The sequence below is a fragment of the Pseudophryne corroboree genome, chromosome 7 (genome assembly GCF_028390025.1).
Source record: "Pseudophryne corroboree isolate aPseCor3 chromosome 7, aPseCor3.hap2, whole genome shotgun sequence".
NCBI classification, from domain to species: Eukaryota; Metazoa; Chordata; class Amphibia; order Anura; family Myobatrachidae; genus Pseudophryne; species Pseudophryne corroboree.
Window position 1 is genome coordinate 393,192,639 of NC_086450.1, and position 25,426 is coordinate 393,218,064.

The window sequence follows — 25,426 nt, forward strand, 5'->3', positions numbered from 1 at the left end:
CATAATTGTATACCACCTACCCGTGGTTTTTTTTTTCTTTCTTCTTTATACATACATACTACTACTACATCTCTTTATCAACCAGTCTATATTAGCAGCAGACACAGTACAGTACGGTAGTCCACGGCTGTAGCTACCTCTGTGTCGGCACTGGGCAGTCCGTCCATAATTGTATACCACCTACCCGTGGTTTTTTTTTTCTTTCTTCTTTATACATACATACTACTACTACTACATCTCTTTATCAACCAGTCTATATTAGCAGCAGACACAGTACAGTACGGTAGTCCACGGCTGTAGCTACCTCTGTGTCGGCACTCAGCAGTCCATCCATAATTGTATACTAGTATCCATCCATCTCCATTGTTTACCTGAGGTGCCTTTTAGTTGTGCCTATTAAAATATGGAGAACAAAAATGTTGAGGTTCCAAAATTAGGGAAAGATCAAGATCCACTTCCACCTCGTGCTGAAGCTGCTGCCACTAGTCATGGCCGAGACGATGAAATGCCAGCAACGTCGTCTGCCAAGGCCGATGCCCAATGTCATAGTACAGAGCATGTCAAATCCAAAACACCAAATATCAGTAAAAAAAGGACTCCAAAACCTAAAATAAAATTGTCGGAGGAGAAGCGTAAACTTGCCAATATGCCATTTACCACACGGAGTGGCAAGGAACGGCTGAGGCCCTGGCCTATGTTCATGGCTAGTGGTTCAGCTTCACATGAGGATGGAGGCACTCAGCCTCTCGCTAGAAAAATGAAAAGACTCAAGCTGGCAAAAGCAGTAGCACCGCAAAGAACTGTGCGTTCTTCGAAATCCCAAATCCACAAGGAGAGTCCAATTGTGTCGGTTGCGATGCCTGACCTTCCCAACACTGGACGTGAAGAGCATGCGCCTTCCACCATTTGCACGCCCCCTGCAAGTGCTGGAAGGAGCACCCGCAGTCCAGTTCCTGATAGTCAGATTGAAGATGTCAGTGTTGAAGTACACCAGGATGAGGAGGATATGGGTGTTGCTGGCGCTGGGGAGGAAATTGACCAGGAGGATTCTGATGGTGAGGTGGTTTGTTTAAGTCAGGCACCCGGGGAGACACCTGTTGTCCGTGGGAGGAATAGGGCCGTTGACATGCCTGGTGAAAATACCAAAAAAAATCAGCTCTTCGGTGTGGAAGTATTTCACCAGAAATGCGGACAACAGGTGTCAAGCCGTGTGTTCCCTTTGTCAAGCTGTAATAAGTAGGGGTAAGGACGTTAACCACCTCGGAACATCCTCCCTTATACGTCACCTGCAGCGCATTCATAATAAGTCAGTGACAAGTTCAAAAACTTGGGCCGACAGCGGAAGCAGTCCACTGACCAGTAAATCCCTTCCTCTTGTAACCAAGCTCACGCAAACCACCCCACCAACTCCCTCAGTGTCAATTTCCTTCTTCCCCAGGAATGCCAATAGTCCTGCAGGCCATGTCACTGGCAATTCTGACGAGTCCTCTCCTGCCTGGGATTCCTCTGATGCATCCTTGCGTGTAACGCCTACTGCTGCTGGCGCTGCTGTTGTTGCTGCTGGGAGTCGATGGTCATCCCAGAGGGGAAGTCGTAAGCCCACTTGTACTACTTCCAGTAAGCAATTGACTGTCCAACAGTCCTTTGCGAGGAAGATGAAATATCACAGCAGTCATCCTGTTGCAAAGCGGATAACTGAGTCCTTGACAACTATGTTGGTGTTAGACGTGCGTCCGGTATCCGCCGTTAGTTCACAGGGAACTAGACAATTTATTGAGGCAGTGTGCCCCCGTTACCAAATACCATCTAGGTTCCACTTCTGTAGGCAGGCGATACCGAGAATGTACACGGACGTCAGAAAAAGACTCACCAGTGTCCTAAAAAATGCAGTTGTACCCAATGTCCACTTAACCACGGACATGTGGACAAGTGGAGCAGGGCAGGGTCAGGACTATATGACTGTGACAGCCCACTGGGTAGATGTATGGACTCCCGCCGCAAGAACAGCAGCGGCGGCACCAGTAGCAGCATCTCGCAAACGCCAACTCTTTCCTAGGCAGGCTACGCTTTGTATCACCGCTTTCCAGAATACGCACACAGCTGAAAACCTCTTACGGCAACTGAGGAAGATCATCGCAGAATGGCTTACCCCAATTGGACTCTCCTGTGGATTTGTGGCATCGGACAACGCCAGCAATATTGTGTGTGCATTAAATATGGGCAAATTCCAGCACGTCCCATGTTTTGCACATACCTTGAATTTGGTGGTGCAGAATTTTTTAAAAAACGACAGGGGCGTGCAAGAGATGCTGTCGGTGGCCAGAAGAATTGCGGGACACTTTCGGCGTACAGGCACCACGTACAGAAGACTGGAGCACCACCAAAAACTACTGAACCTGCCCTGCCATCATCTGAAGCAAGAAGTGGTAACGAGGTGGAATTCAACCCTCTATATGCTTCAGAGGTTGGAGGAGCAGCAAAAGGCCATTCAAGCCTATACAATTGAGCACGATATAGGAGGTGGAATGCACCTGTCTCAAGTGCAGTGGAGAATGATTTCAACGTTGTGCAAGGTTCTGATGCCCTTTGAACTTGCCACACGTGAAGTCAGTTCAGACACTGCCAGCCTGAGTCAGGTCATTCCCCTCATCAGGCTTTTGCAGAAGAAGCTGGAGACATTGAAGGAGGAGCTAACACGGAGCGATTCCGCTAGGCATGTGGGACTTGTGGATGGAGCCCTTAATTCGCTTAACAAGGATTCACGGGTGGTCAATCTGTTGAAATCAGAGCACTACATTTTGGCCACCGTGCTCGATCCTAGATTTAAAACCTACCTTGGATCTCTCTTTCCGGCAGACACAAGTCTGCTGGGGTTGAAAGACCTGCTGGTGAGAAAATTGTCAAGTCAAGCGGAACGCGACCTGTCAACATCTCCTCCTTCACATTCTCCCGCAACTGGGGGTGCGAGGAAAAGGCTCAGAATTCCGAGCCCACCCGCTGGCGGTGATGCAGGGCAGTCTGGAGCGACTGCTGATGCTGACATCTGGTCCGGACTGAAGGACCTGACAATGATTACGGACATGTCGTCTACTGTCACTGCATATGATTCTCTCAACATTGAAAGAATGGTGGAGGATTATATGAGTGACCGCATCCAAGTAGGCACGTCACACAGTCCGTACTTATACTGGCAGGAAAAAGAGGCAATTTGGAGGCCCTTGCACAAACTGGCTTTATGCTACCTAAGTTGCCCTCCCACAAGTGTGTACTCCGAAAGAGTGTTTAGTGCCGCCGCTCACCTTGTCAGCAATCGGCGTACGAGGTTACATCCAGAAAATGTGGAGAAGATGATGTTCATTAAAATGAATTATAATCAATTCCTCCGCGGAGACATTGACCAGCAGCAATTGCCTCCACAAAGTACACAGGGAGCTGAGATGGTGGATTCCAGTGGGGACGAATTGATAATCTGTGAGGAGGGGGATGTACACGGTGATATATCGGAGGATGATGATGAGGTGGACATCTTGCCTCTGTAGAGCCAGTTTGTGCAAGGAGAGATTAATTGCTTCTTTTTTGGGGGGGGTCCAAACCAACCCGTCATATCAGTCACAGTCGTGTGGCAGACCCTGTCACTGAAATGATGGGTTGGTTAAAGTGTGCATGTCCTGTTTTGTTTATACAACATAAGGGTGGGTGGGAGGGCCCAAGGACAATTCCATCTTGCACCTCTTTTTTCTTTTATTTTTCTTTGCGTCATGTGCTGTTTGGGGAGGGTTTTTTGGAAGGGACATCCTGCGTGACACTGCAGTGCCACTCCTAAATGGGCCCGGTGTTTGTGTCGGCCACTAGGGTCGCTTATCTTACTCACACAGTCAGCTACCTCATTGCGCCTCTTTTTTTCTTTGCGTCATGTGCTGTTTGGGGAGTGTTTTTTGGAAGGGCCATCCTGCGTGACACTGCAGTGCCACTCCTAGATGGGCCCGGTGTTTGTGTCGGCCACTAGGGTCGCTAATCTTACTCACACAGCTACCTCATTGCGCCTCTTTTTTTCTTTGCGTCATGTGCTGTTTGGGGAGGGTTTTTTGGAAGGGACATCCTGCGTGACACTGCAGTGCCACTCCTAAATGGGCCCGGTGTTTGTGTCGGCCACTAGGGTCGCTAATCTTACTCACACAGCTACCTCATTGCGCCTCTTTTTTTCTTTGCGTCATGTGCTGTTTGGGGAGGGTTTTTTGGAAGGGACATCCTGCGTGACACTGCAGTGCCACTCCTAGATGGGCCAGGTGTTTGTGTCGGCCACTAGGGTCGCTTAGCTTAGTCATCCAGCGACCTCGGTGCAAATTTTAGGACTAACAATAATATTGTGAGGTGTGAGGTATTCAGAATAGACTGAAAATGAGTGGAAATTATGGTTTTTGAGGTTAATAATAATATGGGATCAAAATGACCCCCAAATTCTATGATTTAAGCTGTTTTTTAGGGTTTTTTGAAAAAAACACCCGAATCCAAAACACACCCGAATCCGACAAAAAAAATTCGGTGAGGTTTTGCCAAAACGCGGTCGAACCCAAAACACGGCCGCGGAACCGAACCCAAAACCAAAACACAAAACCCGAAAAATTTCAGGCGCTCATCTCTAGTGTGTACACTCAATTTCGTTTTTCAGGACTCCTGGAAGTTCAAGGGAAATTGGTCATCTTTCAAATTGCTCATCTTTCACATTGGTCATGTCTTCTAGGACGCAGAGCCCTTAAGCATGGGATCCCTGATGTCAGTGGTTACAACCATGGCCACCACCAACATGTCTAGATGACAGCCTGGATAACTACCATACTGTATTACATACACCGAGATCGGCTGTGACTCTGCCGGGTAACAAGAGGCGGGGCGGTATCAGGGAGATATGGGGCAGGCCACAGGCTGAGGGGCGGGTGTGAGGGTGGCTGAGGTAGAGCGGGCGAGTGGGCGGGGCCAATCTGAGGCAGGTCAGAGAGAAGGCGGGGCCAGGCTGGTGCAGGGCGGCGCAACACTTTGCAAAGCTGGGAGAGGGCGGGGCCACACGTTGAGAAGCTGGGAGAGGGCGGGGCTAGGCTGAGGTAGGACAAGGAAAGGACGGTGCCAGTCAGAGGCAGGGCGGGGGAGAGGGCGGTACCGCGCCGAGGCAGGGCGGGGAAGGGGCCGGCCATAGTCCCGGATTGGGGAGGGTGGGAGTCTGGAACAGAGCTGGAGAGACCGAGTCTCAGGGAACAAAGAGCCGGAGCTGGGAGCGGTGGTCGGGGGGCTGGCGGCGTTGGCATAGACAGGGACTTCCTGGGCAGCGCCGGGCACCGGCCATACGATCCCCACCGGCGGAGGATGAGCGGGTGAATATCGGGGTACACTTGCCCCAGGGCTCGGTGCGGGTAACAAGCCCGGAGAATGGGGCGGCGTGAACGAGCCTGAGGCACAGACCCCCACGGGTACCCCATGAGAGGCGGCCCGCCGGTGTGAGCCCAGAAACATGGCTGCTGCCATCAGCTATACCCCGCCATGGTGGGTGAACCTCCTGCACCGACTCCCCCACCTCAACCTGAAATGGGAGACCCTGAGCGGGGACTTCCAGCCGGAGGACTCCGACTACCAGCAGGTGAGACACCTGTCAACGGGTCACCTAGGGGGGAGGATGGGGTCTGTATGTCGCTATACCCCCTGCAGGGTCCCATGGCTCCCTCTACCTTATACTCATTATGGTCACTGGAATCTATCTATCTATCTATCACACTCCCATCTGTAAATGCTGGATCTCCAAATGATAAATGTAGTGACCTCTGGCCCTTTATTCCAGCCTGTTCCCTACATTACATATTGTTCCTGTCTGTATCAGATGAGATCATGTCACATTAGGATGCACCAGGAGAGCCTCCCCCTGTACATGGACACTGTACATGGAGGCTGTTCCCCAGGTGGGGGGTGAGTTTACCAGCACTTGACCCTCATAGTGGGTGTCTAATAGCTGGGCAGAACCGCTCTCCTTCTGAATGCTATTATTATTTATTATTATTATTATTATTATTATTATTATTATATGGAGTTAACTGAGGCCAGCCTGCAAAAGATCACACAATACCTGCAAGTGTTATATGCTGCTATAATGTAATATTATTAGTGGCATGTCCGTTTGCAAGTATTTTTTGAATACAACTGTAAATCTTGCTGATATTGTTATCATTTCCTTTGTATGTGCTTAGGTAAAGCTTAGGTAAATGATGGGAACTTCTGTTGCACATACAAAGGGGGGAAAATAAATGTGTAATATTTGTGGGTTGCCGTAAAAATGGCCGACGTAGGGACTATGCTTTGTGTATGTCTCTTCTCCCATCTAAAATTACGTTTTATTTTATTTTTTGTAGCAAACCCATTCAGTGTTTTTTTTTTTTTTTTTTTTTTTTCCCACCCCTCTCTCAAGCTGGCCTTAATTTGCTGTGACAGTATGCTGCCCGGTAAAGAGACAGGGCTTTAATGTTCTTTCTAATTATTGATGCATGGAGGATGTATCCTATGCTTGGAAATAAATATGTTAAAATAATAATAAATAAAACCTATGGTGTGCATCCTTTTTCTGTAGCTGTCAGTGTTTGTTAGCAAGGCCTGAGTTTAGGCCAGGCACTGGAGGGGTTAAGCCCGCGTCTCCTTTTCCCTTTTAGAACATCTGTTTTCTTGGTTTAGTTTTTGTTTGGAAACGGGGAGAGATAAAGTGCAGGATATGGGGGATGAGATTGCTGAGCTGCCTGAGGCATGTACAGAAATTGTAGCAATAATCTTCATCTCTGCATCCATTTGCAGGTACTGTAGCCCAAGCAACAGACTGTTAATGGATACAAAACCTTAATTAGGAATGAAATAGCATTTACAAAAGTTTCTCTATTTAATAGAGCTTTGCTATCTGCCTCTGCAAACTTTTGTATTCTCTTTTTAGCCACTGCTGGACCAAAATATTTTGAGTAGGGTTATCTGGGAACAAAGCCGACATCTCAAGTATCTGAAGTTTCTAATAAGATTAGGAACTTCCATATATTGATTCATTATTCGTGCCATAAGTAGAACCTTCGTCTCCATCAGATTCAGGTAGCTGCTTCAAAGCTGGAAAAGCTCAGAAAAAAAGAGTTGGGCAATAGGGCAGTATGGATATAGCTTGCTCTTCCCTATATACAGGAAGATGTCCAGACGTACAATGTAAATACACCCAGCACTGAAGTATTAGAAAATGTCTGTATGAGCGCTTAAATAAATCAAGTTGTTTATTGACTTAGCACATACACCATGGAAAGCGGCAGTTTGACTTGTAGCTATCGATGGCGCCATTGGAACAACATTGCCCCTCCCCTCACATTTGGCGCTTACATCGATTGGGGAATAAAGCCACTTGCCAACTGCCATAGACCGGTGTACGACCATCAATGCTTGATGGCAATCCCCTCCAAATTGTACCTGTAGGAATGTCCAGCTGGATAACAGCGGGCCGCCCAGCATTTACCCCCCAGTTTGGCCGATGACCTCACGTGGCAATGGAGTATGACCATAAAGCATTTATTTCTCTGGCTGGGTCCACAGGATAACATTGGGATATTGTCGAGCGACAGCGAAAATGGCACCAACACGGTCACAAGCTTTCTGGCCTCCCAGGATGCATTGGGGCCTCCACTATATAGTCCCGCCCACTGATTCAGTCAGATCAGTTTTTTGCTTGGTGCGGCAGGAAGCCGCATGGTCACAGGGCTGCTGTGAAAGCAGCCTCAAGTTTTCATTACTTTATTTTTATAGACTTACTGTTTTTGTTTGAGCAACTTCTCTTAATAGCGTCTTAAACGTGTATTAGAAAGAGTCGCTCCAACAACTCCCCACCGGGTCGCAACAACGCTTACCTTCGCAGTACAGTGCTGTCTCGACGGGCGTCTGTGTCGGATGTTCTAGCAGGTCCAGCAGACGTTACCATGCTGTGGCCGGAGCATGGGGAGACAGTGAGTATATGGACTTCCTCTTACTAGAGGGGTCAGGACACAGCTACGCTGATTTGGTGGAGACTACAAACAGCGTGTTGATGCGCCGAACATCTCGAGTGTGACAGCGCTACGCTCCGGGGATCATAGGCGCCAGGACTAGGTGAGGCCGCGATCCTGGGATTTTAAGTCAACAGGGGGTTTCAGACGCTCTCCTGGCCGTCCCTCCTCCGAGTTCATGGCCAGTTCCCGCGGGTCTCTCGTTTCATGAACTGAATAACCTCACTTCCGGCCAGACGCTACCACGAGGGTACTCGGTCGCAGCTTAGACGCTGCGGTTGTGTACACTGGATATAAACCCGCCCAGACCGAGTCGCAGGCCTTTAGTGTCTGCATGCACGTGGAGTCGCTCAGCGTCCGTGTCCGTTGGTGAGCGTCCGTGTCCGTTATCAGTTACCAAGAGCGGCAGTGTACACCAGTAGCGTCTGAATCCACTCAGCGTCTTTCGAGCGTCTTTGCTTGGATATGGAAGTGTGGTGAGTCTCCCTGTATCCCGCTCTCTGGAGGCAGGGTATACAGTACTAAAAATTCCTTCTACTTCTTAGTGTGCACTGTTAATTTTTAGTACCTATTGCATATGAGACCTGTATATTACTGTGTTTTCTGCATGTTATGTTGAAAAAGAACCAGTTAAACAGAAGTACAAATTTCCTACTTATGTATAAGTTATTATGGAGGTTGTATTCTCATATGACAATGTCTAATGCTTTAACATGTGACTGACTGCTAGTATGTGTGCTGACTTTTCTGTGTAATGTCAGTCCTGTTCTGACCCTCAAATCAGGTGCACTGTGGTCAGATTGATTTCACCTCTATATACTGATTATAGGGTGTGGTTCAGTCACAAAATTGTGTAGTCAATATCAGAAAAAATGTCTGTGAGCGGCAAAAATGATGAGGAGAATTTGTCAAGCACTCCTACAGCCCTAACATGCTTATCTTGTAAGTCAGGGGTAATTGATATGATTCAATTGGTCACTTATGAGGGTTTGTGTGCAAACTGTTTCGCTTTTCAGCGAAGTAAAAAACAGGAGTTAGTTCAACCTCCAGTAGAGCCACCATGGAATATGTTCGCAAAGACTCTGTCTTCAATAGCGGACAGGTTAGCTCCAGTAGCACCACCTCAGGGGTTAGGTTACACTATGAACCCATATATGCAGCTCCCTTCCTATGGTTTGGTTCCAGTAGCCTCTACAAGCAACCAAGGGGTAGGTAAGACTTAGGGTGCATACACACGGTGAGATTCGGACTTATCCGATTCTCACTGTGCGACGGGGGGCCGGGTCGGCACTTAGCCAGTATCGCAAGCACATAATGAGTGTGCTTGCGATGCTGGCTATGTGCGATTTTGGCTAAGTGTCAATCCTGACTATCTCTTCTATAGAGATAGTCAGGATTGACTTGCCTGCACAGCCTATTTTTTCTGCCGATGCCGACCGCGCGGGGCCGCGCATCGGCATCGGATCGGGATCGCAAGGTGACTGTCACCTTGCGATCTGCACTATCTTTTCATCCGATTCTGACTATATAGTCAGAATCGAATGAAAAAATCTTACCGTGTGTACACACCTTAAGACAGATACGTCTGTATGGCAGACTACACAAGAGGATACATCGGATGATGATGCGGAAACAATAGATTCAACTCCGTATGATGATCAGTCGCAGAGCTTTAGTTCAGATGATGTAGCTGAACTCATTAATGCAGTAAAGGCTGTGCTTTCTCTGGAAGAACCAGCCAAGACAGCGTTAAAAGCAAAAGCACCTGTATTCAAACGAACAAAGTCAGTGAAAGCTGAATTTCCAGCGTCAGAGGAGTTGACGGAAATGATGGATGAGTCTTGGGCAGCGCCCGGTAAAAAGTATAAGATTCCTAGGAGATGGGATTCTTATTATCCATTTCCTGCTGGAGATTGTTCGAAGAGAGAAGTTCCTCCAAAAGTAGATGCACTTGTTCTGCGACTCGTGCACAAATCTGCTTTGCCACTGTCATCTACCTCTTTGAATGATGTCACAGACAGGAGGGTAGAGAGCCTATTGAAAAATATTTTTTCTCTTGTGGGTGCAGTGGTAAGACCTGCTATGGCTTCGGCCTGGGTAGCAAAGGCAATGGGCGAATGGATAGAGGAACTAGAGAATGACATCCCCTCTCCTACTAGGGAGCAAGAGGATCGTCTTTGCCGTTTAAGACAATCTGCCCAGTATTTAGAAGAAGCAGCCATTGATGTAGGCACTGTTGCTTCTAAAGCTTCAGCCCTGGCAGTAGTCGCTCGCAGAGCAGTCTGGCTACGGACCTGGAAGGCAGATGCGGAGTCCAAGAAGGAATTGGAAGCATTGCCTTTCATGGGTAATATATTATTTGGAAAACCTTTATCGGATATCCTAGAGTCAGAGGCTGAATCGAAGAAGGTCAGATTTCCGGCTACCTACAACCCTAAGTCCAAGGGTTTAAAATTTCGCTCATTTCGCTGGCAAAGCAAAGCGAAAGGTAAAGAGGAGCCTAAACAACCCCAGTTTAAATCCAGGGGTAAGAAGCAGTGGGCTAGCAAAAAGCCAGCTTCCAAACCTGAACAAAAGCCCTCAGCCTGAAGAGACGGGCCTCCGCCTGGAGGATTCCAGGGTTGGGGGCCGACTCCTGCAATTTGCACACACATGGCAACAGTCAACAACAGATGCCTGGGTGCAGAAGGTAGTATCTCAGGGGTATGGGTTCCCATTCAGGAGGCAGCCTCCTCAAAGATTTTTTTGCACCAGCCCGTCTCGTATAGAGTTGAAGGCCAATGCCCTGCAAGAAGCAGTCCAAAAATTACTGCAGTCAGGTGTGATTGTCCCAGTACCTCCATCACAAAAGGGACAGGGGTATTACTCCAATCTGTTTCTAATCCAGAAACCAAATGGGTCATATCGACCAATTCTAAATCTGAAGATGTTGAACAATTACATATGGATCCCGAAGTTCCACATGGAGACGTTACGCTCCATAATGTTGGCTATGGAACCGGGAGACTATATGGTATCTCTGGATGTGCGGGATGCTTACCTACATGTGCCTATAGCACTATCACATCAGTGTTACCTCAGGTTTGCCATCCTCAAGGAACACTTCCAGTTCCAAGCTCTGCCCTTCGGGCTAGCTACAGCACCCAGTGTGTTTACCAAGATCATGGTGGTTATGGCAGCTTGTCTGCGCAAACAAGGGATAAGGATATTCCCATACCTAGACGACCTATTAATCTTAGCACAGTCGCAAGATTTACTGTTGAGCCATCTCCAACAGACGATAGTTTGTTTACAGAGACACGGGTGGCTCATAAATTGGGAGAAGTCGTCCCTGAATCCATCACAGCGGATGGTTCATTTGGGAGCCATATTGGATTCAGACCTACAGAGAGTTCTCTTACCAGAGAAGAAAATAGTCAAGGTGCAGGTCATGGCTCAGGAAGCGTTGCAAGCCCAGACAATGTCAGTCCATGCAGCAATGCGGCTGTTGGGTCTGATGGTATCAACGTTCGACATGGTGGAATATGCGCAATTCCACTCCAGACCATTGCAGCATCTCATTTTGACAAAATGGAACGGAAATCATCAAACAATAAAGAAGCAGATGATAAAGATTCCAGTAAATGTAAAAAGGTCTCTAGCATGGTGGCTACAGACAGACCATTTAAACAAGGGGAGACCCTTTTGGATAAAAGAGTGGCAAGTCCTGACGACAGATGCCAGCCTGCAAGGTTGGGGGGCGGTACTCGGAAGCCTATGGTTCCTGGGAAAATGGACCGCAAGGGAAAGTCGCCTGCCGATAAATCTGTTAGAAATAAGAGCCATTTACTTGGCCCTAGTTCAGGCAAAGGACAATCTACAAGGAAGACCAGTCCAGATCCGCTCAGACAATGCGACGGCAGTAGCATACCTAAATCATCAAGGAGGGACTCACAGCAAGAGTCTGATGGAGGAAGTAACTCCCATTCTAAAGTGGGCAGAACTCCATCTCCCAGCATTGTCAGCAGTATTTGTCCCGGGTGTACTAAATTGGGAAGCGGATTTTCTCAGTCGGCACACCATTCAGGAAACCGAATGGGCACTACACCCAGAAGTGTTTCAAACACTGGTGAACAGATGGGGTCTACCGGAGATAGACCTTATGGCGTCTCGTCTAAACAACAAAGTTCCGAGGTACGGATCAAGAACAAGGGACCCAGGAGCAGTCCTGGTAGACGCACTGTCAGTAGAATGGAGGTTTCAGCTGGCATATCTGTTCCCTCCAATATCTCTGTTACCCAGAGTAGTGAGAAAGATAAAACAGGCAAAAGGAGCAATCATTCTAATAGCTCCAGCTTGGCCAAGAAGGCATTGGTACACAGATCTGTGGAGAATGTCCGTGGAAGCACCAATACTGCTCCCTCAACGTTCAGATCTGTTAATGCAGGGTCCTTGTTGTCACAGTCATCTGGATCGCCTGTCTTTGACGGCGTGGCTGTTGAAACCTCTATCTTAGAGGCTAAAGGATTTTCAAAGCAAGTAATCCAAACCATGCTTAGAGCAAGAAAGCCTTCTTCGGCCCGTGTATATCATAGAATATGGCAAGCCTATATTCATTGGTGTTCTGGAAAAAAATTACAATCCAAGAGCCTTTAAAGTAGCTAAAATGTTGGATTTTCTGCAGGCAGGATTGGATAAGGGGTTGAAGGTTGCTTCCTTGAGGGTGCAAGTCTCAGCGTTGACTGTATGGTTTCAGCAGAAGATTGCTGACCTACAGGATGTACGTACTTTTTTCCAAGGAGTAGTACATATTCAACCTCCATTTGTTCCTCCTGCAGCTCCCTGGGATTTGAATTTAGTTCTTACATTTCTCCAGGGTCCTTTGTTTGAACCACTTGAGAGAGCAGATCTTAAGTGGTTAACGGTTAAAGTTCTTTTTTTACTGGCAATGGCGTCAGCCAGAAGAGTGTCTGATTTAGGAGCATTATCATGTAAGTCTCCTTTCCTAAGTTTTTTTCCAGACAGAGCAGTTCTCAGAACGAGATCTAGTTATCTTCCAAAGGTGGTGTCAAAGTTTCACCTGAATGAAGAGATTGTAGTCCCAGCTTTTCAGGTATCGGGACTATCTGCGGGAGAAGCGTCACTGGACGTGGTCCGGTCTTTAAAAATCTACATAGATCGTAATAGTGCCATCAGGAAAACAGATTCCCTCTTCATCCTCTACGGATTCCATAGGAGAGGTTGGCCTGCTAGTAAACAGACGCTGGCGAGATGGCTCCGAATGGTAATATCTGAAGCTTATTCTCATGCAGATCTCCCTATTCCGGCTAATGTCTCTGCACACTCTACACGTAAGGTAGGTCCTTCTTGGGCAGCACAGCAGGGTGCATCAGCAGAACAGATATGTAAGGCAGCCACATGGTCTTCCATAAACACATTCATCAGACATTATGCCTTGGATACTTTTGCCTCTCATGACGCAGACTTCGGGCGAAAGGTCCTCCTGTGCAATCAGGAGCGTCCCCACCACTAAAATGGCTTTGGGAATCCCAATGTTATCCTGTGGATAATCCTGTGGACCCAGCCAGAGAAATGAACGTTATGGTAAGAACTTACCGTTGATAACGTGATTTCTCTTATGTCCACAGGTATCCACAGGGATCCCACCCGGACGCATCTGATTTGAGGATCTAGACAAACACTAAAAACCTCTTCCTTCTTGTATGGAAGGGTGTGCATGTGTGTTCTTATCGCCTGTACAGGTCTCTACCTAATGTTCCTGCCTATAATCGCTGTGGAAAGAACTGATCTGACTGAATCAGTGGGCGGGACTATATAGTGGAGGCCCCAATGCATCCTGGGAGGCCAGAAAGCTCGTGACCGTGTTGGTGCCATTTTCGCTGTCGCTCGACAATATCCCAATGTTATCCTGTGGATACCTGTGGACATAAGAGAAATCACGTTATCAACGGTAAGTTCTTACCATAACGTTCATTTTTATTTCTTTCCCCTCAGCCCGCCCCGAGGGATCCGTTTATATCCGACTGGGTTGGATCTATCATTTGAAGTTGTGCTGTCTCTTTCCCTACAATCAGAGTCAGCCCTAGGCATAGGCAAACTAGGCAAATGCCTAGGGCATAGGGGCACAAGCATCTTCTGCTGATTAAAATGATATGCAGCATGCCTATATTCTGTGTGTGACTGCAGCTTTATCTGCATACAAAATGCATTACTAATGTGTGGCATTATGTGTATAAGGTGTACTACAGTACTTGGTGGCGAAACGTATAAAAAGGACACTACTGTGTGGTCTAATGGGAATAAAGAGCACTACTGTGAGGAGTAACGTGGTACTACTGTGTGATGTAATGTGAATTAGAGACACTATTGCATGATATAATGTGAATAAGGGGCACTACTATGTGGAGTAACATATATAAGGTAAAGTGGTAGCTGTACTAATGTGTGAAGTAATGTGAATAAGGGACACTATTGTATGATATATTGTGAATAAAGTTTCACTACTGTGTGGCGTAATTTCAACTGGGGGTATTATTGTGTGGCCATGCCCTTTCCCAGCAAGAACACGCACTGTTTTGGGCTGCGCACTGAATGTGCACACTGTTCCTATTTAAAATATAGGGGGTAGGAGCACCAAAATGAGGACTGCTATGGGTGAGGGGCGATGGTGCTGGGAAAGGGGTGCAGGGTCAGAGGCGGAACTAGCGTCTGTGCAAGGGGGCACCAACCAAAATCTTGCCTAGGGCATCATATTGGTTAGGGCCGGCTCTGCCTACAATAGCCAGGCAATTGCATATTGGAAAAAAAATGACCAGATAGGCCTGTGTGTGATCAGCTTAAGTGGCCTTTTAAAAAGACGCCATCATTTTGTAGTCGGGTATCTCAGTGTTGGTTCAGGGCTAAGCTTTGTGCTGGCATATGCATGAGTTTGCCAGTGATTTGTCTTGGTGAGGTCATGCTCGGAGAACTGCTGAACCTTACAATCTATTAAAAGCTCAAAGTAAGTGATCGGTGCCTGTGTGCTGAACCCTTTTAGCTCATGATGGGATACGGTGATGGCGGTGATCTGTTTCTCATTACTAAAGAGCCTCACTAGCAGATACATTTTATTTTGTAAGAAGGCATATGGATAGACACACTTATAAGAGTCTACTTACAAACCCGGATCTTCCCAACTAGCCTATGCTATATAACAGATTCTTTGGAGGTCCTGGGTGCGTCTGAGTAAAGCTAGGTACTGAAAGATAACATAAACAATCCACAATTTGACAGCTGAAATGATCCAGTTAACTTCCGATTTCCTGTATATACAATTATCCTTCCAATATGAACAAGACATTTGATTGTTGTGGTGATGTTTTTAGATGCAGTTTGTCAGATGATGTCTACACACACTGCATCTGCTGCATTGACTCTTTGGGTCTGGTTATGTCGAGAGCTAGTCTGACGGGTTTGTGAATGATAGTCTGCTCCTGGTGCTGTGTACACACAATTTCTGCAGAGATGTACTCCGGCTGCCTCTCTAATCTCCTGCCTACATGTAAAAGATGCATCATCCCAAGTGGAGAGAGTCTGTTGCAGGCACTAGTTAGGCACATTCTCAATGCAGCCAATTGCGCTGTAGTGGCTACTGGAGATAAAGATCTCTCCTCCCCCCTACTCCTCTACAGTCCTTAGCTGTATTTGGCACACCTATCACTTGGAATACATCACTAGCTGTTTACATTAATGCCCACATAAATGTACTGGTATCTGGTATGATTGATCCTACCATGAGACCCGAAATTGACGATGCTTAGTTGTTTTCTGACTGCCGGGACCAGTTATTTTATATTTGCGGCTTCATCCCCGAAAACACAGTTTCTGCAGCGGGATACACTGTTATTCTACAGGGAATAACATCAGGGTGTAGAGTTGGATCTTGATCTGAGGCACCAACAGGCTAAAGCTTTGACTGTTCCCAGGATGCACTGCACCGCCTCCTCTATAGCCCCACCTCCAGGCACTGGAACTCCGTATGTAAGTTGGTGCCTGCAGTGCAGGTCACTAACAGGTGGGGCTGTGCTAGGCAGCCCTGAAAAGAGCTTTTTATTAGAAGACTTCAAGGGCTGCAGCACTTTTTATGTCTTTGTGACATGCTGTGCTGCGGCTCCATCACCTCCCTCAGCGGCGCTGCATACTCCCGCGGCCTGGTTCCCGGGTACTTGCAGCGGAGACACACCGGTTTTCTTCAGTCACACCACTGGTGTTATTCTCCAGGATCGCGTGGCTGCACTTAAAAGGGGGGAGGTAAGGTAAATCGTGATCCGGACGCGGTCCCAGGAGACGGACCGTGCCGCTGCCGTGGACACTGTGTCGCACAGGGACCCCACTATATCCACCAGGGCAAGGAGCACAGGTCGGATTTATTAAAATACATTTGCAAAAGGCTCCACAGTACCCGGTGGTGAAGTCCAGCAGAGGGGATAAGGTGTTCCCGCCCTGGAGCTGCATCTCTCTCCCCCACTCCCTGAAGAGATTTTGGCGCCATTCCTCACAATCCACTAATATTTCGCATAATTCTTCCGAAGAAGGTGGGGGATATACTGATCCATCAGACACTGATACAGTTGCTTCTGATTAGGAATCTGCAACCCAAGCTGATTCTTCAAATTGATGATGACATTGAGCCTCCTGTTACATCTAAGAAACCTTAAAAAGGTTAAACGTCACAAGGTTGCTAAAGTAGTTTTACCACATTCTGACCTCTTAATTGACATACGTCAGGATCCTGGTCATCTCCAGGAAAGAAATTTTCCCTGTCTAAAAAGATGCTAGCTCGTTATCCTATCCCTGCGGAGTTGAGCAACAAGTGGGAAACGCCACCGCCGGTGGACTCTCATGTCGCCCGTCTGGTGGTGTCCTCTGCTCTGCCTGTCACCACTGTCACCTCACTGAAGGAACCGACAGATAAGCGTGTGGAGGGATGCCTGAAGTCTATTTACACTCTTACCGTTGCTGTACATAGACCCACTATGGCTGCCTCTTGGGCGGGAAAAGGAATTGAAGCATGGGTTCAGGCAATTGAGGAGGAGCTACCTCAGGATTTTTCTAACACTGCTAGACAATATCTGTCGTATATTACCACAGCCTCTCACTATATTCAGGAGACGGCCTCTGATGCAAGGGTTATGGCGGCCAAGGCTTCTACTACGTCTATCGCCGGATTCTGTGGTTGAGGTCCCGGAAAGTGGACCTGGACTCTAAAAAGACCTTGGTGGTACTCCCTTTCAAGGGAGACATCCTGTTTGGGGAAGATCTGAATAAGACTGTGACTGACTTGGCAACGGCCAAGACTGCGTTTCTCCCAAGTACTAATTCTTCTGCTCAGAAGGCTAAGAGTACCACTTTTTCGTTCCTTTCGACCTCCAAGTAAAGCAAAAGGTCAGGCGTACCGGAGACAGGCTCGTACTTCCAAAACCACTAAGCCCAAATCTAACTAATCCTGGGCCGCCCGTCAGCCTGCTTCCAAACAAGACAAGCCGGCTGCATGATGGGGCGGGCCTCCCCCTGGGGGACCCCAGGGCAGGAGACCGACTTCTGCAGTTCGCTCAGGCCTGGTTAAAGACCACTTAAGATGCCTGGGTATGGGAAGTTGTCTTTCACGGGTATGCAATCTTTCAAGAGACGTCCACCCTCGCTAGTTCTGTCCAACGGTTATCCCCTCGGATCCGTTGAAAGCGCAAGCTCTGCACCTGGTTGTACAATCCCTCCTGGAAACAGGAGTGGTAGTGCCGGTACCTCTGTCCCAGAGAGGCAGGGGATACTATTCTACCCTGTTTCTAGTTCTGAGACCGAATGGGTCTTTCTGGCCTATCCTCAACCTCAAATCATTGAACAAGTTTGTAAGAGTGTCCAAATTCCGTATGGAAACTCTGCGCTCTATTGTGCTTCTGGCCATGGAACCCAAGGACTATATGGTATCCCTGACATGCTTACCTGCACGTACCTATTGCCATTTCACATCAGCAATATCTGCGGTTTGCTATTGGCAACCTTCGTTTTCAATTCCAGGCTCTGTCATTTGGACTGGCCACAGCACCTCGGATTTTCACTAAGGTAATGGCCGTGATGACTGCTTTTCTCCGTCGTCAGGGAATCAGACTCCTGCCATATCTGGACGACTTGCTGATCCTGGCGAACTCCCAAGCTGTCCTCCTCAGTCAACTGGAGAAGTCGGTCAAATTCCTTCAAGGACTTCTTCCTGTGGAATCCAGTGTACCTCGCAGAAAGAGATTTAACAATGGTAAGTCTACCATAAATCTCCTTTTTTTGGGGGGGTTAGCCGCAAATATTAAGTATCCCCCGAATGTAATAAGGATGGATTGTAGCAGGTATGTGAGATCCCTCCATTCCCTCAGCAGCCGCATTCCCCATAGGTTTCTATGGGGATGTGTTGCTGCAAGATTTACCAATATCAGGAATGCGATGTGTTCTCGATATTGGTCTCCGCAGCCTATTATAGCCTATGGGCTAAACATCACATTGCTGGCCTGACAGTGGGTTCCCCTGGAACCCTCCCCAGAAGTGGCCGCTGGCAGTGCAGCCTTAGCTGATTGCATATGCGCAGACCTCCACGGCAGCCATCACAACACAACACAGGGACAGGCTCCTTTTGGAGACCCTGTCCCTGCCTGTGCACAATCATACATTGAGGTGATAGTATCGCATATTGTAATGCGATCCTGGGCAGTAAGATCTCACCCAGATCGCGTTGATTATGTAATCTATCATAAATGGCCCCTTACGTCTCTGGCCAGAAGTCCCCTTTTCTCTACTACTCCTCCTTCTTTTCCTTTTCCTCACTATGCAGGAAATTCAATTGATCGCGGTAAATTACCGCAGGAAAAAAATGTCCATTTACTGCAATTTTTTGCCAATTCAATTGCGGGCTGTTTTTTTTTTTAAATTCAGCAGTTGACCCGTTTTCGTGCGAAAAAAGATAGATCCAGGATAATTTCCCAAACCCATGTATTTCCCCCGAAAACGGGTCCATTTTTTTCCCTGCTGACTGACATTTACACACATGCACAGTCTGAAAAGAGTCACTCAAATCCACAAACATCGCCATTGTGACTACCTCTGAATCTGGCCTACTGAGAGTAAGGCTAATAGGTTGCCCTTTTGTAGGCCCATGCAGCCTCTGAAGTGTATCCTAATGCCCACGGCTGCTCCAGAGCATAGAATGGATTTATGTTTTAACTTTTTTTTTTTCTTTTCTTCTACTGTCACGTACTGTTCTTTTTCCATGACGGCAACCACTGAGGGTGGTGTCAATCGTAAATACAACCCTATAGGAGTTGGACCGCAATGTAATAATTGCTATGGAGCTCTCGCACTGTATTTCTTCATTTAGTTTGTGATTACAGTTGCTGGCCACAGTTTGCAGTTGCTGATATTAAATCCCCTTTTAGCAGATTGTGGTCAGATCATTCATAGATTGACTCTCTGGCGTGTTCCCAGGATGTAGAGACTGATTCCTGTTTGCCAGTTAGATGTGTGTTCTCAGCGAAGGGATTTATGAGTGGTTATGCTCCCATTGCATAGTGCACACAAGTGAAGGGTGACGTTGTCTTTGGGTGACCAGCAGAGTCGCGGCTTGCTTGGGGCATACAAGCATTCATCACACATGCTGGGCATTCTAGTGACGAGTCCAGAAACACAAAATAAAAGCTATAAAGATGTAGAAACGGTATTACCTCCCAGATGGGGTATTGTTCATGTAACAGTTACCTTGGGAACTAGGTTCCGTGTCTCTTCAGGGAACTGCTCTGTATTTTTGTATTGGAACAGATGTGAAAGAGAATTTTCATCCCTCTTTATATTTCTGATTTACTGTATTTAATAATATGTTACATAACATTCCTTATATAATAATATGTAACATTCTCATTGGTACTTGCACTCAGATTTTTTTAAAGATTCTACACACACACACACACACACACACACACACACACACACACACACACACACACACACACACACACACACTATTATGTCATGGTGATAGCGTTAAATTGTGCTTCTATATTTATGCGGTGAAAGAGAATTTCAGTTTTAAGTCGTGTTTATATCCCATAGCTCATTTATTTCTGGGGGTGCATGCCCTGGGTTTAATATTTGATGTTTTAAGGGGGTTATTTACCACTTTAATAGGGTTTTCCAACGTCAGATGATATTTATTAATAGTATCATCCCTCATATAACTCCAAAATATCCCCTAGGGGAGTACAGTCAGAACTTCTTATTTAAGCATATCTTCCCATCCCAGTGGAGCTCACAGCTGGCGCACAGACATACACCAGGGATGATTCAGACAGAAGATAATTAGCCTACCACTATATGTCTTTGGATTGAAGCAGGAAGTCTAAACGAGTAAGGAGAAAACCACCATGTTGCTGTATACTGCCTGTGGCATTTTCATACGTCGTCATGTCATTGTCCTGCCCATTACTTTTTCGGGCTGTTCTGCAGCGTTTCTTCTTCTTTTTTTTACTTTTATTAGAGCATCACATCACATACAGCAAATACATTTATATGCAATAAAACAATATGTATCTGAAAACAAGTCCATATAGAGTCCAAGTATGCTGGAAGTGCGGGATGTCAGCCGTGAATGACCATATTTTTAAAATGCCAATCATTTGACTGCCTCTTCAACAATACAACCATTCTCTGCTGAATACTACACCTTTGGTAGATTTGGACCCTATTACATAAGCTCATAACCATAAATGATCGGAAACCTCAGCATAGACGTGTATACATCAACGTCACATATTGAATATATCGGATGGTTCAAGCAGTAGTCCTAAGATCCCTTATGGCAGGGATAGGAGGAACCCTGAAGGGCTCTCAGGAAGGCTAATTAAGTGCTATAGAGGGATCTGCCAACAGCAGTCTAATCTCATACCACTCCGTGTTTTTGAGGGAGTCTCTAACCCTGATCTGAAAGTCTACTGGGAGAGTGGTGACACAGCTTTCCCAAGACTATTCTGCAACGTTTAACTAAATAAATGGTCTTTATCTATGTAGATTCCCTATGTGCTCTTCAGTCATGGTTTTTAGATCATCAGGAAAATGCTGTGTATTTTTTTTTTCCCCTCATAGCTATGGGATAGACCAAAATGTGCTGTCTGCTGTTATTTCTGTGCTGCATGTACAATTGTCAAGTGTTAGGATGAACATTAAAATGTGTTGTACAATATAAACGCATGTTTAAAATGCCCAGATGGCAGTTACGAGATCTGATCAAGTCACTGGCAGATGGAAAATGTGGTCAGCAGAGGAACACATTGGTTAGTTACTGGCCAGCAGCGTAGGACCTCTGTGCAATATGGTCATTAGTGGTCAGACAGCTTGACCGCAGATCTGGGACAAATCATATGCCAGTGTGTGCTGCCATGTGCCTGCCAGTTGCTGTGTGTGTGCCTCATGTAAGAGCTTGGCTTATATACCTGTAGGATAGGAGGAGACTTGCCTAATGTGGCGTTACTGCTATTTGCAATAAAAGCAGTATTTATAGGACATACTCCTCCAGGCTACAGTGAATTGTTGTATTAATTTTTATGGCAGATGTTATTTATCTGTGCATAGCTTTAAATCAGCAGAATATTTGACATATTTTTTTTCTTGCAGTCCTCCTTCGATTAGGGAAACGCTGGCTATGTATTATTAACAGCTATACAGTGCAAATGCACAGCCCATTCTTCCTCCTATATTTATGCGATATAAAATATAGATGCAGCATAGAAGTGCAGTAATGTGTTTAGTATCCCGGAGCTGGGAAGCCTATGACTCATCGCTGTGGCCTTGCTTACATTCCTTGCTGGGCTGTGGTATGTGTAATGTCTCTTATTCCACAGTGTGTGATGTCATTAGGATGGGGGAAGGGGGTGGGGGTGCGTGGGAAAGTTACGTTGAATAAAACCATCTACTTTACATTGTTTTATCTGGATTTGTGCTTTTGTTTCTTTAGGGTACACACCTACTGCTGGCGTTACACATTTTCTTTTTTTCCCCTGCATCATTGGTTATGCATTCTTATTGGGCCATTTAGTTTGGCGCGATATGCCGTGCTGTAACCATTGTAAGTTTTGCCATGCACCCCACAGAGACAGAGAGGAAAACTTGCAACCTACTGTAAATGGCTGATATGTCTGCAGCAGCAGATCAGGTTGGATTGAAATTAATTTAAATGTGATGTCACAGCGCAATGTAGTTTGTGCATATCAACTGTATATACTGTAGCCCTACACCGTACATTTTCCTGGTAAAAGGAGAAGTAGGGACAATGATGGGCTGTCATTACCCCTGCATTGCAGTAGGTTGAATATCCTTATACTGCTGTTCCACCAAAATCCTGGGTCTAACCTGGTATTTGGAACACTGTTCCAAGCCGGGTCAGACATGGGATTTATCCTGTTTCCACAGCGGTGGTAACCTGGGATATACCCAGGTCGGCGCCGTTTTCATTGCACCCGGTATTTGCCAGTACTTGGCAATGATGTCATCCCCAAGCGATGGAGACAGGCAGTGGGCACTGCGCGGCGTCGGGTGGGTGCAGTGCATTCGGGAGGATTTTGAGCTAATCACCAGGTTGTAAACGGGTTATCCGGGTCGAATGTCCCGGGTAACCCGTTTCCACTGCATCTCACCCGGGAAAGAGCCGCTTAAATCCCTGCTTGTTACCGGGGTAAAAATCCCAGGTCACTTTACCCGGGATTTTTGACTTGTAGCCGTTTCCACTGACAAACATCCCGTGTTGGTGCGCATTCATGTGCAAAAACCTGGGATTTTCATGTCAGTGGAAAAGGGTATTAGGGAATTCTATAATAGGTTCCGATTTCACAGATCTGGTGGGATTTTAGCGAGAATGTTCTATTTAGAGTGGCAATTGGTTACAAGGCTGGTTCAGCCTTATAATTAGTTGCAGTTTTAAATTTAGCATCAATCTTGCTAAAATCTCACCAGTTCTGTGAAATCGGAAACTTTCAGAACTCGCTTAGCCCTGAAAGGGTTTTCCACTTAAATTTAGTTTTTTTTTTCGATTTCACTTAGTGTATGCGATTGTTTGCATCTTTTGCCTTGTACTTGGAATGAATGCCCAGATGTAGTGGTCATGAGTATGTGCTGCAGGCACTATTGCTCTTTGAAGTTTGACCCTTATTCCTTGCTGTAGTGCCTTGGACACCATCGCTCCTGACACTTTAGCAAGTCAAGCTGCTCCGGTCACTGAAGCTCCTGCAAAAATTATCATGACAAACCTCTCTCCCAGCCACGCTAGCCCTAACTGCCAGCGGAGCAGTCCTTCATTTTTACACAGCTCCTGACCATGTTGGATTGTCATTTGCTTAGTGAGTGCATTCTTACGTGGTGTCCCACATTTACTGCTTTACTTTATTTCTTGTATATTGTTTGTGTTCTTTGTAGTGTAAGAGCAATGATGCAAACAAAGCTACATAATAGTAATGTATTGCTTGTTTTACAACAGGGCTGTGCAAGAGAGGAAACCAGTGTCTGACCCGGCTTGGAACCGTGTTCCAAAACGAGTGGTAATAGCCCTGGTGCAGCTGTCGTCATTCTCGGCAGTCGGGATCTTGGCGTCTGTATTCTGACCACCGGGATAATAATTTCATCCAGAAACCACACAGGACAGAAAGCTGAAAGGGGCACCAGCTAAATTATGATTTAGGTTAATTTGGGTACAGTTGAAGGCTATCGGGCATCCATTTTCCTTCTTGTCTCTGGAGCTGAATGTTTTAATTATGGCTCTGTCCTTTGACATAGCCATCCTTTTACTCATGCTAGTGACTGTGAAGTCTCTAACTGTACATCTCTCATAATTCTTTGGGGTTGGTTCAAATAACGGCGAGGTTGCTCGCCCCATGACGAGTAAGTGTGGCTATACGCCATATTTATGGGAAATTGCAACTTTTTGCCCACAGAACTGCGTCCAAACAATGCAAATCTGGGGTCAGATCGGGCCACAAGGGGGGCGACTTCAAGCAAAGTTGCTGTTGTTTCGTTGCCTTTGCAACGGCAACTCTTCCCCCTAGCGGCTAAATGCATTGACCCCTTTGGCTTTGATGAAGAAGACAGGTTGCACCTGTGTTTCCAGCTTTGAGGCAGGTGGAAGGGATTTGTGTAAATGTCTGTCTAATAGGCCCTACACATAAGGCGATATGCCGCCGAGGTGCCTGACGGCCGGTACGGATGGATGGGCGACCCAGTGAAAGGGGGAGTGACGTTTCTTCACTCCCCCTTCCGTCACCCGGCCCCAGATTGTCAATATTGGCCTGCATGTATAAGTGATGAATGAGCGCAGGGACACGGATTGTTCATTGTTGGTGCCTACACACTGAAAATTCATATCGTTCAGTGAAATCGCCTAATGTGTAGGGCGTATAACCTGCACATCGTCTGGGCAGATTCTGCCACTCTGCCCCAGCATCCGGATTGGTGTTCATTTCGGCTGTACTCGTGCAGCATTACCTGTGCTTGTGGGTTTAATAAATCACCTCGCTGGTATTCTGTGGTACTGTCTCCTTTTCATACTCACTTGCAGATGCTATATTTCCAAAAGGATATAAATACATTAGAGAGCGTACAAAGAAGGGCAACTAAAATGGTGTATGGGCTACATCACAAAACTTACCCGGAAAGACCAGAAGATCTTAATATGTAGAGTTTGGAGAAGAGAAAGTGGGGACATGATAGAAACTTTCAAATATATCAAGGGTTTTAACAAGGTACATGAGGATAATGTTCTTCACAGGAAGCAAAGTATTAGAACACGAGGACATACACTGAGACTGGAGGGAGGGAGGGAGGTTCAAGGGATTTTTTGAGGAAAAATGACTTCACAGAAAGGGTTGATAACTAGAACAGCCTGGAATAGAGGTAGTAGAACATAATACAGTAGAGCAATTTAAACATGCTTGGACTAGACATAAGGATATACTTCAAAGAACTAAGGCTCAAATAGGGTTTGAGGTTATTATTAGGTTAAAATGGGAACACTAGATGGACCAAGTGGCCCTTATCTGCTGTCAAAGTATATGTTTCTGTGTTTGTTTCCCTGAATTCAACAGACAGCCATGCACACGTTGGTGAACATCTGCATTTACAACATGGTCAGTAATTACCTGATCAAAGTATTGTTGTTTGGGGTAAAGGGTCTGGTACTAGTTAAAGAACTAATATACCAGTATATGCCAGCAGGCTAATAGCTTATGACTAAGGGGGAGATGAGAGAGAAATAAAGTGCCAACCAAACAGCTCCTGTCAGTTTTCAAACACAGCCTGTAACATGGCATTTAGAATCGGATTGGCTGGTACTTACT

General features: G+C 46.5%; 1 protein-coding gene across 3 annotated transcripts in view; it reads left to right on the forward strand.

Annotated features, from left to right (window-relative positions):
• The first annotated feature begins 5,189 nt into the window (after window positions 1–5,189).
• TTYH3 (tweety family member 3) overlaps window positions 5,190–25,426 on the forward strand; it is a 249,378-nt gene continuing 229,141 nt past the window's right edge. Inside the window, exon 1 of one of the 3 annotated variants that reach the window (XM_063934627.1) lies at window positions 5,190–5,629. In XM_063934627.1, the coding sequence (XP_063790697.1) occupies window positions 5,504–5,629 (126 nt within the window). In that variant the 5' untranslated portion in view covers window positions 5,190–5,503. The remainder of the gene's footprint in view (window positions 5,630–25,426) is intronic. The other 2 variants (XM_063934629.1, XM_063934628.1) reach the window with 2 other exon arrangements.